The sequence below is a fragment of the Ranitomeya imitator genome, chromosome 5, assembly GCF_032444005.1.
Source record: "Ranitomeya imitator isolate aRanImi1 chromosome 5, aRanImi1.pri, whole genome shotgun sequence".
Classification (NCBI taxonomy): domain Eukaryota; kingdom Metazoa; phylum Chordata; class Amphibia; order Anura; family Dendrobatidae; genus Ranitomeya; species Ranitomeya imitator.
In genome coordinates, this window is record NC_091286.1 from 460,207,418 (window position 1) to 460,221,854 (window position 14,437).

The 14,437-nt window shown below is 43.8% G+C and overlaps 1 protein-coding gene across 6 annotated transcripts in view; it reads right to left on the bottom strand.

The window, feature by feature from the left end:
* The window catches only part of PIK3CA (phosphatidylinositol-4,5-bisphosphate 3-kinase catalytic subunit alpha), a 91,357-nt gene that overhangs the window by 37,366 nt on the left and 39,554 nt on the right, over window positions 1–14,437 (bottom strand). For all 6 annotated transcript variants that reach the window (XM_069727278.1, XM_069727282.1, XM_069727280.1 and 3 more), the window contains exons 12-17: window positions 10,193–10,357; window positions 8,851–8,954; window positions 7,157–7,328; window positions 1,898–2,004; window positions 1,679–1,800; window positions 1,227–1,305 (exon numbers count right to left, since the gene is read on the bottom strand). In XM_069727278.1, the coding sequence (XP_069583379.1) occupies window positions 1,227–1,305; window positions 1,679–1,800; window positions 1,898–2,004; window positions 7,157–7,328; window positions 8,851–8,954; window positions 10,193–10,357 (749 nt within the window). The remainder of the gene's footprint in view (window positions 1–1,226; window positions 1,306–1,678; window positions 1,801–1,897; window positions 2,005–7,156; window positions 7,329–8,850; window positions 8,955–10,192; window positions 10,358–14,437) is intronic.

Sequence of the window (14,437 nt, forward strand, 5' to 3'; positions counted from 1 at the left end):
CACCCTCCCCCCCCCTATGCATGGCTGATGGCTCATAATTCCCCCTCCCCCTCCCTATGCATGGCTGATGGCTCATAATTCCCCCCCCCTCCATATGCATGGCTGATGGCTCATAATTCCCCCCCCCCCCCTCCTTCCCTATGCATGGCTGATGGCTCATAATTCCCCCCCCCCCCCTCCCTATGCATGGCTGATGGCTCATAATTCCATCCCCCCCCCCATGCATGGCTGATGGCTCATAATTCCCCCCCCCACCCTATGCATGGCTGATGGCTCATAATTCCCCCCCCCCCACCCTATGCATGGCTGATGGCTCATAATTCCCCCCTCCCTCCATATGCATGGCTGATGGCTCATAATTCCCCCCCCCCCATCATATGCATGGCTGATGGCTCATAATTCCCCCCCCCCCTCCTTCCCAATGCATGGCTGATGGCTCATAATTCCCCCCCTCCCTCCCTATGCATGGCTGATGGCTCATAATTCCCCCCCCCCCCCCCCCCTCCCTCTGCATGGCTCATCTCTCCACCCCCTCCCCTTCTCCTGGGCCATCTTGCATGGCACGGGTGGCTTACCATCCTCCCCCCGCCCCTCATACTCGCCTGTCAGCTGCTTGTCCCACACGCCGCGCCGACATCCCTCCGGCTCCAGCTCTGTCCCGCCGCAGCGCCTTCTTCCTGAGTGAGCGGTCATGTTGTACCGCTAATTAAGGTCATGAATATGCGCATATTCATGACCTTAATTAGCGGGACCACATGACTGCTCACTCAGGACGCGCTACAGACGCTGAGACCAGGCATCGCTGGAACAGGTGAGTATCGTCTTCAAGGAGGGTGGGTGGGACTCAGAGGCGGGGGGACTCGGAGACTTGGAGGTGGGGGGACGGGCTGTCGGTCGCGTTTTTTTGACCCGGGACTTATAAAAAAAAAAAAAAAAAACCACCTTGCTCAGGTGCCGCCCCCCGCAATGTCGCCGCCCTAGGCACGTGCCCTCGCGTGCCTAGTGGCAAATACGGCCCTTAGTCTATGGAAGACAGATGCAAATGTTTCACCATACACTTGAATCCGTTTTTTCCAGGTTGGGTCTGCAGCAGGCACACAAAAATCAGATCCTGGTGGCACATCCAATTGATGACATTCACATTTTTAATAACGTCTTATCAATAGATTTAGACATTTAAGATTTCTTTACTTTCATCTCTAACCAAGTAAAGACCTGTCACTCACCGTAAATCAAGTCCCTGATTTTGCCAAATATTTTCCATGATCCGTAAGATTTGAAGTGTTAGCATATCCTGACGCAAGTCTGGGAGAGATAATAACAGACAGGAAGATATAACAATTTGTCTACTGAACATGTGACATTGTACATGTTTTACTACTTTTACCCTGAATTTATGTACTATATTGTAATACATTATTTCCATTAATGCATCAAGTATCAAAGCATACACAGAGTTTTTGTCCATATTGTTAGGGCAAACATGATATGAATTAGGTTATTTGAATTATAAAAAAAAAAAAAGTCTCCAGATGAATGTGTCCTTAAATGGCTTTAACGTATTCATGTATGGAGTGCACCATTTGGTTTTAGCAGTATACCAATGGGTTGTATGGTATTCACTTTAAAATAAGCTTCTCGTACACTGTGTATCAGTGGCATTTTGACTTGAACGTACCATCTCCATTTTTGAAGATTATCTCATTATTCAGAAACAGCATTTCAGACATAATATCAGGGTTTTCCCAATTTAGCCAAAGTGGTCTTTTTGCAGAAGACATTATTCTGCATTCTTCAAGCCTAAAAAACAAAGGTAATAATTTAGAAAACATCTGCAGGCTGAACGTGATCAGACAAAATGGGGAAAAACAGAACAGAAAATAACACATGGACATACCGGAGGGTCCCCAACTGATGTGCAGGATTGAGAGGGGAGGTGAAATTTTGTAATGCATCCATAAAGTCTGGCCTCTTCATCTGCTCAACAAGAAACTTCATCTGCACCTACAACAAATATCTGTTAATACACAGCATCCAACACAATTACATAAGAGCCCTTCAAATGGAATCGGTCAGCAGTTTATTGCCATGTAGTCTGAAGACAGCAGATGAAGGCTGAAACAGAATTTGGGGATCAAAGTGCGTGCTGTTTACTAACTGTGAAGAATTTATCACTAGGAGATTGGCATTGCAGAACTAGTCCAACACCACCTGGTGGCGGAGGGGCAGCTTTCTCTGCTTCACTCTAAGGCCAAGTGCACACGTTCAGTATTTTTCGCTTTTTCCCCGCGTTTTTTCGCTTTAAAAACGTGATAAAAACGCAAAAAAAGGCTTACATATGCCTCCTATTTACAGTGTATTCCGCATTTCTTGTGCAAATATTGCATTTTTTTCCGCAGGGAAAAAAAAAAAAAAAAAAAAAATCGCATTGCGGAAAAAAAAAGCAACATGTTCATTAAATTTGCGGAATTGCTGGGATTCCGCACACCTAGGAATGCATTGATCTGCTTACTTTCCGCATGGGGCTGTGCACACCATGCGGGAAGTAAGCAGATTATGTGCAGTTGGTAACCCAGGGTGGAGGAGAGGAGACTCTCCTCCACGGACTGGGCACCATATAATTGGTAAAAAAAAAAAAAAAAGAATTAAAATAAAAAAATAGTGATATACTCACCTTCGATGGCCCCGGAGTCTTCCCGCCTCTCAGCGGTGCATGCTGCCGCTTCCGTTCCTATAGATGGTGTGTGTGAAGGACCTGCGATGACGTCGCCGTCTTGTGATTGGTCGCGTGACAGCGACGTCAATGAAGGTCCTGCACACACACACCATCTATAGGAACGGACGCCACTGAGGAGATCGGCTATTTGCAGGTAAGTATAACCATTTTTTTTTAAATTATTTTTTAACATTCTATCTTTTACTATAGATGCTGCATGGGCAGCATCTATAGTAAAAAGTTGGTCACACTTGTCAAACACTATGTTTGACAAGTGTGACCAACCTGTCAGTCAGTTTTCCAAGTGATGCTACAGATCGCTTGGAAAACTTTAGCATTCTGCAAGCTAATTTCGCTTGCAAAATGCAAAAAAAAAAAAAAAAACACCGCAAAAAAAAAAACCTGCGGATTTCTTGCAGAAAATTTCCGGTTTTCTTCAGGAAATATCTGCAAGAAATCCTGACGTGTGCACATACCCTTAGGGTATGTGCACACGCTGCGGCTCCGCAGCTGTTTCCCATGAGTTTACAGTACCATGTTAACCTATGGGAAACGAAATCCGCAGTGCACATGCTGCAGAAACAAACGCGCGGAAATGCAGCGGTTTACATTCCGCAGCATGTCAATTCTTTGTGCTGATTCCGCTGCGGTTTTACACCTGCTCCAATAGAAAACTGCAGGTGTAAAGCCGCAGCAGAATCCACAGTAGAAACCGCGATAAATCCGCAGTGGTTTTGCACTGCGGTTTTTCCAAATCTGCTGCGGAAAAATCCTCAGTCCTCCAGAATACGTGTGCACATACCCGAAAACTAAAAGCTTTGATTGTGTGAGAGCAGCTGAAGCCAGTAATCTAAGTGATACATCGCTGGATTCAGCTTCTCTTTACCCACACTGCACTGCTCTCAGATGAGGTAGCACAAACCTGCTGACAAGATTCCCTACAAAGGAGTTTCAGCATTAAATACATATACCAAAGCAAAACAGGGGGTTGTGTATCTGCAGGGAACCCCTACTGCTCCTGAGGACAAAGGGATCCCACATTTCCTTTTTGAATGGAGCTGTAGTGCACATGTGCGACCTCCCCTCCTTTTACTTTTAACCCCTTCATTACCCAGCCTATTTTGACCTTAATGACCTGGCCATTTTTTGCAATTCTGACCAGTGTCCCTTTAGGAGGTAAAAAAAAACAAAAAACAAAAAACCAGGAACGCTTTCACGGATCCTAGCGATTCTGAGACTTTTTTTTCTAGACATATTGGGCTTCATGTTAGTAGTAAAGTTAGGTCAATAATTTTTGCGTTTATTTGTTAAAAAAAAAAAAAAAAAAAAAATTGGAAATCTGGCGAAAATTTGCCAGTTTCCAAAATTGGAATTTTTATTTTGTTAAACCAGAGAGTTATGTGACAATAGTTAATAAATAACATTTCCCACATGTATACTTTACATCAGCACAATTTTGGAAACAAACATTTTTTTTTGCTAGGAAGTTATAAGGGTTAACATTTGACCAGCGATTTCTCAAATTTACAAAACCATTTTTTTTTTTTTTTTTTTTTTTTTTTTTTTAGGGACCACCTCACATTTGAAGTTAGTTTGAGGGGTTTACATGGCTGAAAATACCCAAAAGTGACACCATTCTAAAAACTGCACCCCTCAAGATACTCAAAACCACATTCAAGAAGTTTATTAACCCTTCAGCTGCTTCACAGCAGCAGAAGCAACATGGAAGGAAAAAATGAACATTTAACTTTTTAGTCATAAAAATGATCTTTAAGCAACAATTTTTTTTATTTTCCCAAGGGTAAAAACAGAAACTGGACCCCAAAAGTTAATGTACAATTTGTCCCGAGTACGCAGATACCCCATATGTGGGGGGAAACCACTGTTTGGGCGCACGACAGTGCTCGGAAGGGAAGGAGCGCCATTTGACTTTTTGAATGAAAAATTGGCTCCACTCTTTAGCTGACACCATGTTGCGTTTGGAGAGCCCCTGTGTGCCTAAACATTGGAGCTCCCCCACAAGTGACCCCATTTTGGAAACTAGACCCCCCAAGGAGCTTATCTAAATGCATAGTGAGCACTTTGAACCCCCAGGTGCTTCACAAATTGATCTGTAAAAATGAAAAATTACTTTTTTTTTTCCACAAAAAATTTATTTTAGCCTCAATATTTTCATTTTCACATGGGCAGGATAAAATGGATCCTAATATGTGTTGGGCAATTTCTCCTGAGTACACCGATACCTCACATGTGGGGATAAACCACTGTTTGGGCACACGGCAGGGCTTGGTAGGGAAGGAGAGCCATTTGACTTTTGAATGAAAAATTAGCTCCAATCGTTAGCGGACACCATGACGCGTTTGGAGAGCCCCTGTGTGCCTAAACATTGGAGCTCCCCTACAAGTGACCCCATTTTGGAACCTAGACCCCCCAAGGAACAGTGTGGTGAGCAATTTGAACCCCCAAGTGCTTCACAGAAATTTATAACGCAGAGCCATGAAAATAAAAAAAATCTTTTTTTTCCACAAAAATAAGTTTTTAGCCCCATTTTTTTTATTTTCCCAAGAGTAACAGGAGAAATTAGACCCCCAAAGTTGTTTTGTCATTCTTCCCGAGTACGCCGATAACCCAAATGTTTGGGTAAACCACTGTTTGGGCGCACGTTGGGGCTCGGAAGGGAGGGAGCGCGCCATTTGACTTTTTGAACTCAAGATTGGCTGGAATCAGTGGTGGCGCCATGTCGTGTTTGGAGACCCCTGATGTGCCGTAACAGTGGAAACCCCTCAATTCTAACTCTGCAACAACACTAACGCCAACACACCCCTAACCCTAATCTTAACCCTATTTCCAACTCTAACCCTAATTCCAACCCTAACCCTAAGGCTACGTGTCCACGTTGCGGATTCGTGTGAAGATTTTTCGGTGCAGTTTTTGAAAAATCCACAGGTAAAACGCACTGCATTTTACCTGCGGATTTCCCACGGATTTCCAGTGTTTTTTGTGCAGATTTCATCTGCGGATTCCTATTGATTAACAGGTGTAAAACGCTGCAGATTATGCACAAAGAATTGAGATGCTGTGGAAAATACAACGCAGCATTTCCCGCACCATGAGCACAGCGGATTTGGTTTTCCATAGGTTTACATGGTACTGTAAACATGATGGAAAACTGCTACGAATCCGCAGCGGCCAATCCGCTGCGGATTCGCAGCCAAATCCACACCGTGAGCACATAGCCTAATTCTAACCCTAGTTCCAACCCCGACCCTAGTTCCAACCCCGACCCTACTTCTGACCCCGACCCTACTTCTGACCCCGACCCTACTTCTGACCCCGACCCTACTTCTGACCCCGACCCTACTTCTGACCCCGACCCTACGGAAAAATAAAAGTAAATATATTTTCTCTATTTTATTTTTGTCCCTACCTATGGGGGTGATAAAGGAGGGGGGGGGGGGGGGGGGGTGTTATTTTTTTATTTTGATCGTTTTGACAGAACCTATCACATCGATCAAAATGTACCTGTAACGAATCTGCCCTCCGGCAGATTCGGCGCGCGCACTGCGCCCGCCATTTTGGAAGATAGCGGCGCCCATGGAAAAGACGCACGGACACCGGGAGGGACACCAGAGCTTGGTAATGTGGGGGTGGGATCGGACAGTGGGGGAAAAAGATCGGACGGAGGGGAGGGGGGGGGGAGAGGACAGGAGGACGGATGGGAGCGGAGGATGGAGGGGAGGGGATCGGTGGCAGATCGCGTTCCCCAGCCATGGCTGATGCTATTGCAGCATCGGCCATTGCTGGATTGTAATATTTCACCAATTTTCATTGGTGAAATATTACTATCGCTCTGAAAGTGAAACGTCACTTTCAACAGCCAATCACAGCGATCGTAGCCGGGGGGGGCTCAAGTACCACTCCCCCTGTCCCTGCAGGTCGGGGGAATACTACAGTTAACCCTTTCACCCGACCAAGACGCATATGCTGCGTCACAGGTCTTCATGACGCATACGCTGCGTCAAAGGTCGGGAAGGGGTTAAAGGGACTGGTGGAGATAGAAGTAATGCGAGTCCCATATCATTACATGGGGCAGTGGTCACGTGCACTACCACTATTCACAATACTTAGAATCTTGGTTTTCAGGATCGATGGAGTATCAGGCATCTTTTAATTTACTTGCAGCTTATTGATACATGTATTGAGTAAGAAAGCCTCTAAATACTGGACTAAAATAACATCACATTTTCTACAGGAAATGTGTGTGGTCACAAATGGACTTCACAACAATTATTCAACCAATTATCAGCTAAAAAATTTACAATACTTACATTTTTTTGTACAAGCAACACATTTATCCAAAAGCAGAGCATTCTTTCTAGAATACACCTTTAAGTGGAAATGTAACAATTTCTAGAACAACACAATGTGGTAGGCCCTTACTTTGTGAGGCTCATCCTTCTTCTCCTGCTTCAGGATGTCAGTGAGGTTAATGAGCTTCTCCATCGCCTCCACCTGTCGACTTAAATGCTTGAGGTACATGCCGCAGGCTCTGCAGTAGGACTCCAGCAGCAGTCCGAACCTCTGGCTGACCGTCTTGTTGTGCATTTCTGACCTAACAAGAGTTTAATAAGCATCATTGGTATATAACAGGAAGACTAGTGGCTTTACAGTTTACAGATTGTTACGCATACACACAAATGTCATCTTAGACTGACGCATGACAGGTGCACTTTACCAGAGAAGCCCAAAAAGGAGTAAATCACCCTTCATCTTCCACAACCAAATTTAAACTAATCAAATACTCATGTAAGGAATTTAGTCCCTAAAAACTCCAAAACATTCATGCAGTCTAGTTTTCTCAGATATGGACATCCAGAAATCAATATTATACAATGAGGATTGATGCACCCCTAGTATTCAGTCTTCTGCCACCTCCACCTATGTAGATTCATTGCAATGCCTCGAGCGAGAGCGGCCTTTACTAAAAATTCAGCTGTGCGTGCACACACCGACACTACAGGAGCTGGGGCACGTGCCAAGTGGTTGTGCACAGATCTTTCATGGCTGCAGTGGTTGCTCACTTGATACACCTATGTGGATCACTGTAGAGAGCAGTCATAGCAGGTGGGTTGTGAGCACCCACTCAGCTTGTGCCGTCTCAACCTGCGCAGACAGAGTTTCTAATTCAAGCAGCACTTGCTCCGAGTACTGTAAACCAACGTATGGGAGGGAGGCAGAACGGTGCACAGCGCCCAGACATCTCATGGAGTCTTTCACCAACAATTTTCTGAAAAACCATATCTGAGGAAACTAGGCTAGGACTTTACCAGTGGCTAAAGTCCATATGACTATCTGATTAGATATAACTGCGCTTTGCAGGAGCTTCCCTACACTCCCTCACAGAAGTTGTCTCGCTTATCCATGCTATGTAAATAAAAGCTTGGTTGTATAAATTATTCTTTTGAAAGCTGAAACCCACTGAAATGTAGTTTAGGTTAAGAAAAATTGGAATAAATGCAGAAATATTGATCAGTTGATGGACACAGAACGGTCAGATTTTGGCAAGACAAAACTTCTGTCAGGGAGTGTATAATAGGAGCCCAGACAGTGGATCGCAGAAAGACAACAAATGACCACTCATTGTCCCATGACTGGTGCCTCATGAGCATGTAAAGTTCAAAGCTTCTAAAGCAAGATGTTTAAAGTTACAAAGTTCAAGACTTCAATGAGAGCTTGTTGGTATATCACAGTAATGAGAAGACAAAGGTTTCTAAATCCTTCTTGCTGTGACTCGAAAATTGTAGTGAATGACAGCATCACTTTCCATAAATCCACAAACCAGGGCTATAGAGTCGGTACGCCAAACCACAGCACATGTACATAAAGTGCAGCACAGATTCATCTCCACTAAAAGTCGAGATCCTTACATCAGGAACAGAACAGACATTTATAGGACATTTCATAACCTCCCCAAATTCTTATGAAAACATTTACAGCACATCCTACACTGAACCCAATTTGCTACATATTTTAGGAGTCGGTCCATTTTATACAGACTCCGACTCCACAGCCCTGCCACAAACATTGCAATTGTAAAAAGGAGTACGATACCCCAGGGACAGTTGTAAACCTACTTCAAATGCCAGAAAAAGAAGTGTCCAATTCTCTGGTTGGTCAGGGCCTTCTTCAGCAGAAATCTAACTAGTAAATTGTCCAGGTACTGTTCATACTTCAGAACCTGCAGAAAAGAAGAATATAATATACAGTTGTGAAGCAATGATATTTAGTGAGGTGATTGTTATGGTCTGACGTATTTCTCTAGATAACATACAAACACTGGCATAATAATCAGTTCTTAGTCTGTCAGTGAGCTTAGGTTTCTATTTAATCTCAAAACTAGATGTGGCCGATATTAGAAACTACAAGTTATGTAACAGAATTATGCTTATTTTCCTGTTTGAAGCCGCTTCCTGTCCTATGACCAATCTCTGGAAGGTCATGGTCACAGACAGTAATTCATTTAAGCTCTTGGGAGAGAAAAGGGTAACTGGCTTCACAAATTAAGCTAGAAGAAGTTATAGAAGATGTCTTCCAGTCTTGGGCTAGTTTGTGACGACATTAGCTTGACCAGAGAATGGTATGCAGAGTGTGAAACTGAAGAAGCTAGAGTGCATGGAACTAAACTCATTTGTATTGGAAAGATTTTTCTAAGGGAACTTTAGTCTTTAATCACTTATCGACATTGAATACCAATACACTATTTTAGGTGATCGGTAAGGTGGCGGCTTAGGTGGGCGTCTCGCGTCATCCAGAGCAGGTGCTCGGCATCCAAGTGATAGGTTCCTCTGTTCTGGGCTAATTACAAAGGTCAAAAGTGATTGTGACATGATCAAAGTGGGCAAATCCCTTAAATGGGTCATAATGCTTCCATACACTTGTGCGGCTGAGAAACGCATGCGCCGTCAGCCTTGAAGACTTAGGAAGGACCAGTATGCTCAGTAGGCCCGATACAGTGACATAGAATACACTAGTCATGTGATAATAATTTATTAGTTCAAAACAAAGATATAAGCCCTTAACACCTCCCCAACATATCACGCAAGTACTGATATGGACAGTAGCTGAGCTCACACCATACAAGAGATGCCGGCTGTAATCCACAGCCAGCATTTTACTGTAAAAACAACAACCAGAGCTAGTTATGATCGCCGCTATTAAACCATATACACCCTGCTGTCAAATCACTAACAAAGCCAATTACATAGGGATCCCCAGTGTACTGGGTCCCATGGTCGCCTCGAAGTGCGAAGGATCCTCCCGTGAAGCTGTGAATTTTGTCAATAAGCTGCAATAGAGTTGTACTGAATTTTATAGAACAAATGATGAGATGTTTGCAGTTTCAAAATAAAGTCATGAACAGAAAAAAACAAAAATCAATGCATCAATAAATAAAGCCTTATTCAAAAGAAAAATTACCTGTACTAGCTGGATAAGATACTGTGACAGCTTGTCATCGGTCAAATACTTCTCAAGGCAAGTAACTGCAAACGAGCGTACCATCCTGTCTGAGTAATTAAAATCCAGCAGTTCCATTGCTTGCTCAGGTCGGATTGGAGGCCAGTCTTTTAGTAGACAGTACATCTGTATATGGTTAACAGGAATGTTATGATGTGTTATAAAGTGATGTAATTATGGAATGAGCAGAAGGTGCATAAGAGTAGGACAATGCTGCATAGCAGATTAATAGTATTCAGATTATGGGGTTTGCCACACAGGTGCTGTACAAACAGGTTACTCCTCTCTAATATCCAAAAAAATACAAGGAGATTTCCACAGACATTCAGACGTCCACACAGTTAGACCATAGCACAAAGACTTCTTCCAATAAAGAATACATGCACCCAAAACAAAAGTACCGTAATCTGATAGTTTCACATCTATCTCATCAAGGTTTGTGTGCATGCTTGGATCAGTAACAATTTCCCGAATAATTAAAAGACAGAACTTTGGAAGAAAATGAAGATCATCTGAAGCCTCTGCCACTCCAGTTCTGCCTCCTCCTCACTGACATATCGGCTCCTTTGCCTGAAGTCACACAGCATAGAGACTGTCAGGCAAGCAGTGCCCACACTGTGAATAGAGCTGGAGTGACAAAGGCTTCAGATCGTCAGCCTCATTTACATATCAATTCAAATGCTGATTTCTCAGTAATGGAGGACGGACTTAAGGTACCGTCACACTCAGCGACGCTGCAGCGATATAGACAACGAGCCGACCTAAACTAGATCGCTGGAGCGTCGCCGTTTAGGTCGCTGTAGAGACGTCAAACACAGCAACTCCAGAACGATGCAGGAGCGATCCAGTGACGTAACGGCGACTCACTTCTCGTTCTCGCTGGTTGTTAGCTCCATGTCAAACAGCCGGAGTGTACCGATCCGACACACATCTAGAGGCCCTATGCTTGTTGCTGACGTCGTTGCTTTTGATGTCAAACATGACGATACACGCCGACCTGGTGACTAAATAAAGTTCTGGACTTCTAGCTCCGACCAGCGATGGCACAGCGGGATCCAGATCGCTGCTGCGTGTCAAACACAACGAGATCGCTATCCAGGACGCTGCAACGTCACGGATTGTTGTTGTTCTCTTTGCAAAGTTGCTGAGGGCGACGGTACCTTAACCATGTAAAGGGTATTGCTGGGCTAGTCTCTGAAAGAGCTTCATCTGCACATAAAGGGAATCTTTGAGCAGAATGACATTATTTAACCCCTTAACCGCAGATAAGCCTTTTCACAGTCAATTAAGGGTACTTAAACCACAGCGCCGTTAATTAACGCTCCTGTGGAAAAAGTGTATAGCGTCCCCCAGAGACAAAATTTCTCTCGGGTCTCGGCTGCCGGGGGATGGCTGAGACCCCAGAGAACATGATTCGGGTCGGTTTCTACTGACCCTGGTGTTGCAATCACCGTTATAAATGGTATAACGGCGACCACAAAAAAAAAAAAAAAAAAAAAAAAAAAAAAAAAAAAGGGAATTACACTTACCGGTAATTCGGTTTCCAGGTAGTCCCTCAGGACAGCACCCTGGAGGACGTCCTTCCTTGACCTATAGCGGGACAGGATCATAGAGAGGTTAAAAGGACCCTCCCACCTCCACCCTCCAGTGTTGTTTCAAAGTACCACCGAAGGATGGAAATAAATGGTCTATACATGCCCTTACAAACACGTGTGTAGTAAACCCTTTAACGCCTCCATCTTAATTTCGAGCCATGGTGACCCAAAGGATGAACGATCTGCCGCAAGATTAATCCCGTGCAAGCCTAAAAAGAGAAACATAAGGGAGGGAACTATGGGTGCTGTCCTGAGGGACTACCTGGAAACCGAATTACCGGTCAGTGTAATTCCCTTTTTCCATTACGTCCCTCAGGCCAGCACCCTGGAGAATACCAAAGCAACTCTCCCAGGGTGGGTACAGAAGCCAGGAATCAAAGTCCAAGGCGAAAACCAGACTAGATGATATATAAATGATCTGAAAGATCAGAAAAACCATAGATATCTAAAGAGATCCGCAAAGAGAATCACCGTAGTGTCTGATATACATCTATAATGGCCAATTTCAGTATGAAATGTGGTAAACGAAATAAGCATCAGAAGTAGAGAGTGAAATACACCCATTGTACTCCAATACCAATAATGAACCACAGCAAGTTATTTATTGTGATAGATACTTATAGACATCGCAGCCCCAGAATAGGGTTAGAAAACTTTATTGCCCAGCAAAATATGGTGAAAGTCACAGCCACCACACCATGAGGACTGTACCGACCAATAATAAGCTCCATGTGCTTATAACAGGACTGTTCCTTCATCGGTCCTTCTGGGCTCAGGTTAAACCTTGGTTACAGACCAGCTTACCATACTACAAGGAGACCTGCAGGACAGAGGCCCTGGACTGCGGGAAGATCAAACCAATAACAGTTAGTACATGGATAATGGCAGAGCATTGGGATGTACGCACATTACTCATCCAGGAGATCACGTCTATTCCAAATCCTTAGATGTCTAACCCAAAGAAGGGTTATATATTATTAAAACTAAGGAATACACCATCCGGCAGGCAATATCTCCTGCCATTACCAACGTCGGGCTTCTCTTTAGAAGCGCTGAAAGAAACGTGGATCATTACTCCTGTTTTACTGATGTTAGACACAGGGAGTCTGGACTCTGAATCGATGAAGGTGGTGGTGAAGGTGGTGCTAGTAAAATCTTCCGACACTTGAAATTATTCGAAACTGCATTTATACGAGTCATTGGTCCAGACATTATAAGTATGTCAACTTATTTGTCCATATCTGCATATACGCACATACATATCCCAAGAGGCAATCTTCACAGGGATCTTTATACACTCAGACTGCCATTGTGGGAGTAACCATAATCCATGGCTAGAGAAAAGTAGGTTTCTTCCTCATCACAGAGGGAGATTATCTACTGTGAGGCAGTGAGACTATGGGGTCTTAACTGTAAGAGCCCTGGATACAGATTCATTTATCTTAGGAGCCGTGACTGCTGTAAGAGCCTCGAGATTGGGATCCTCTGCCACAGGACACAGTGCTGCTGCTTCACCACAAGGTACAGAAGGCAGTGCTGATGTCCCTGGTAAACATAACGCAACAGACTTATGGGACAAGAATCTGTTCGATTGCCAAATGTGGAGTTTGGGAAGGATTAATAATAACAACAATAATAAACTTTATTTATATAGTGTCAATATATTCCGCAGTGCTTTACAGTTTGACAGTTTCAAACACAGTCATAAGTAACAACCACATAATAATTAAAGCAAAATAAAACGACCCTGCTCGTGAAAGCTGACAATCTACAATGAGGCGGGGAAGATACAAGGTACAGGTGTGTATCAACAATATTTTATTTACAATGATGGCCAGCCATCTTCAGGGGGTGGGGGATAGATGGAGATAGTAAATGGGCTACACACACAAACATAAAATGACTTATTAGGGAACGTGATAGGCCGCTCTGAACAAATGTGTCTTAAGGGAGCGCCTAAAACTATGCAAATTGTAGATGGTCCTAATATTTTAGGGCAAAGCATTCCGAGGCGGAAGGAATCCTTACTTCCAACTCGTGGGATCTTCCACTCCCAGGACAGAAGTAGGTCCTTTTATAGGATTATAGGATGTACCAAAATGACATATGTCATCTTATAAAGCTAATTATGTAATAGACTTGCCTTTAGCACTCAAGGTAGAACCTACCTGAGAGATCTGTTCCAAACAGAAGAAATGCAAATTTTACTAAGCCAATTCAAGCATATCTGTTTGCTTGACTAAGCCCTGTCGTAAAGAAAGAAGTAACAGAAGCTGGATCTGGGTCTGAAAACACAAGGACTCCATATCCGGAGTTGAGGCCCAAGACACTAATGTGAAGTTGTAGGCCGAAGATACAATGTGCGGCCAGACAACAAGGCACCAGACAGAAGGTCTGACCCATTGGCTCACAGCCAGAGGCGAAAAAGGCACCAAGTCCGGCACACTAATGATACCCCCTGCTCTGCAAAGGGCACCGAAACCCTATGATGCAAAATGATGCATATAGGAACTATGAGGCAATGAAGCAATATGATGCACAAAGTTACTAAGAAGTGCTATGATGCATATAGCAACTATGGAGAAATATGATGCACAAAGGCAACTTGAAG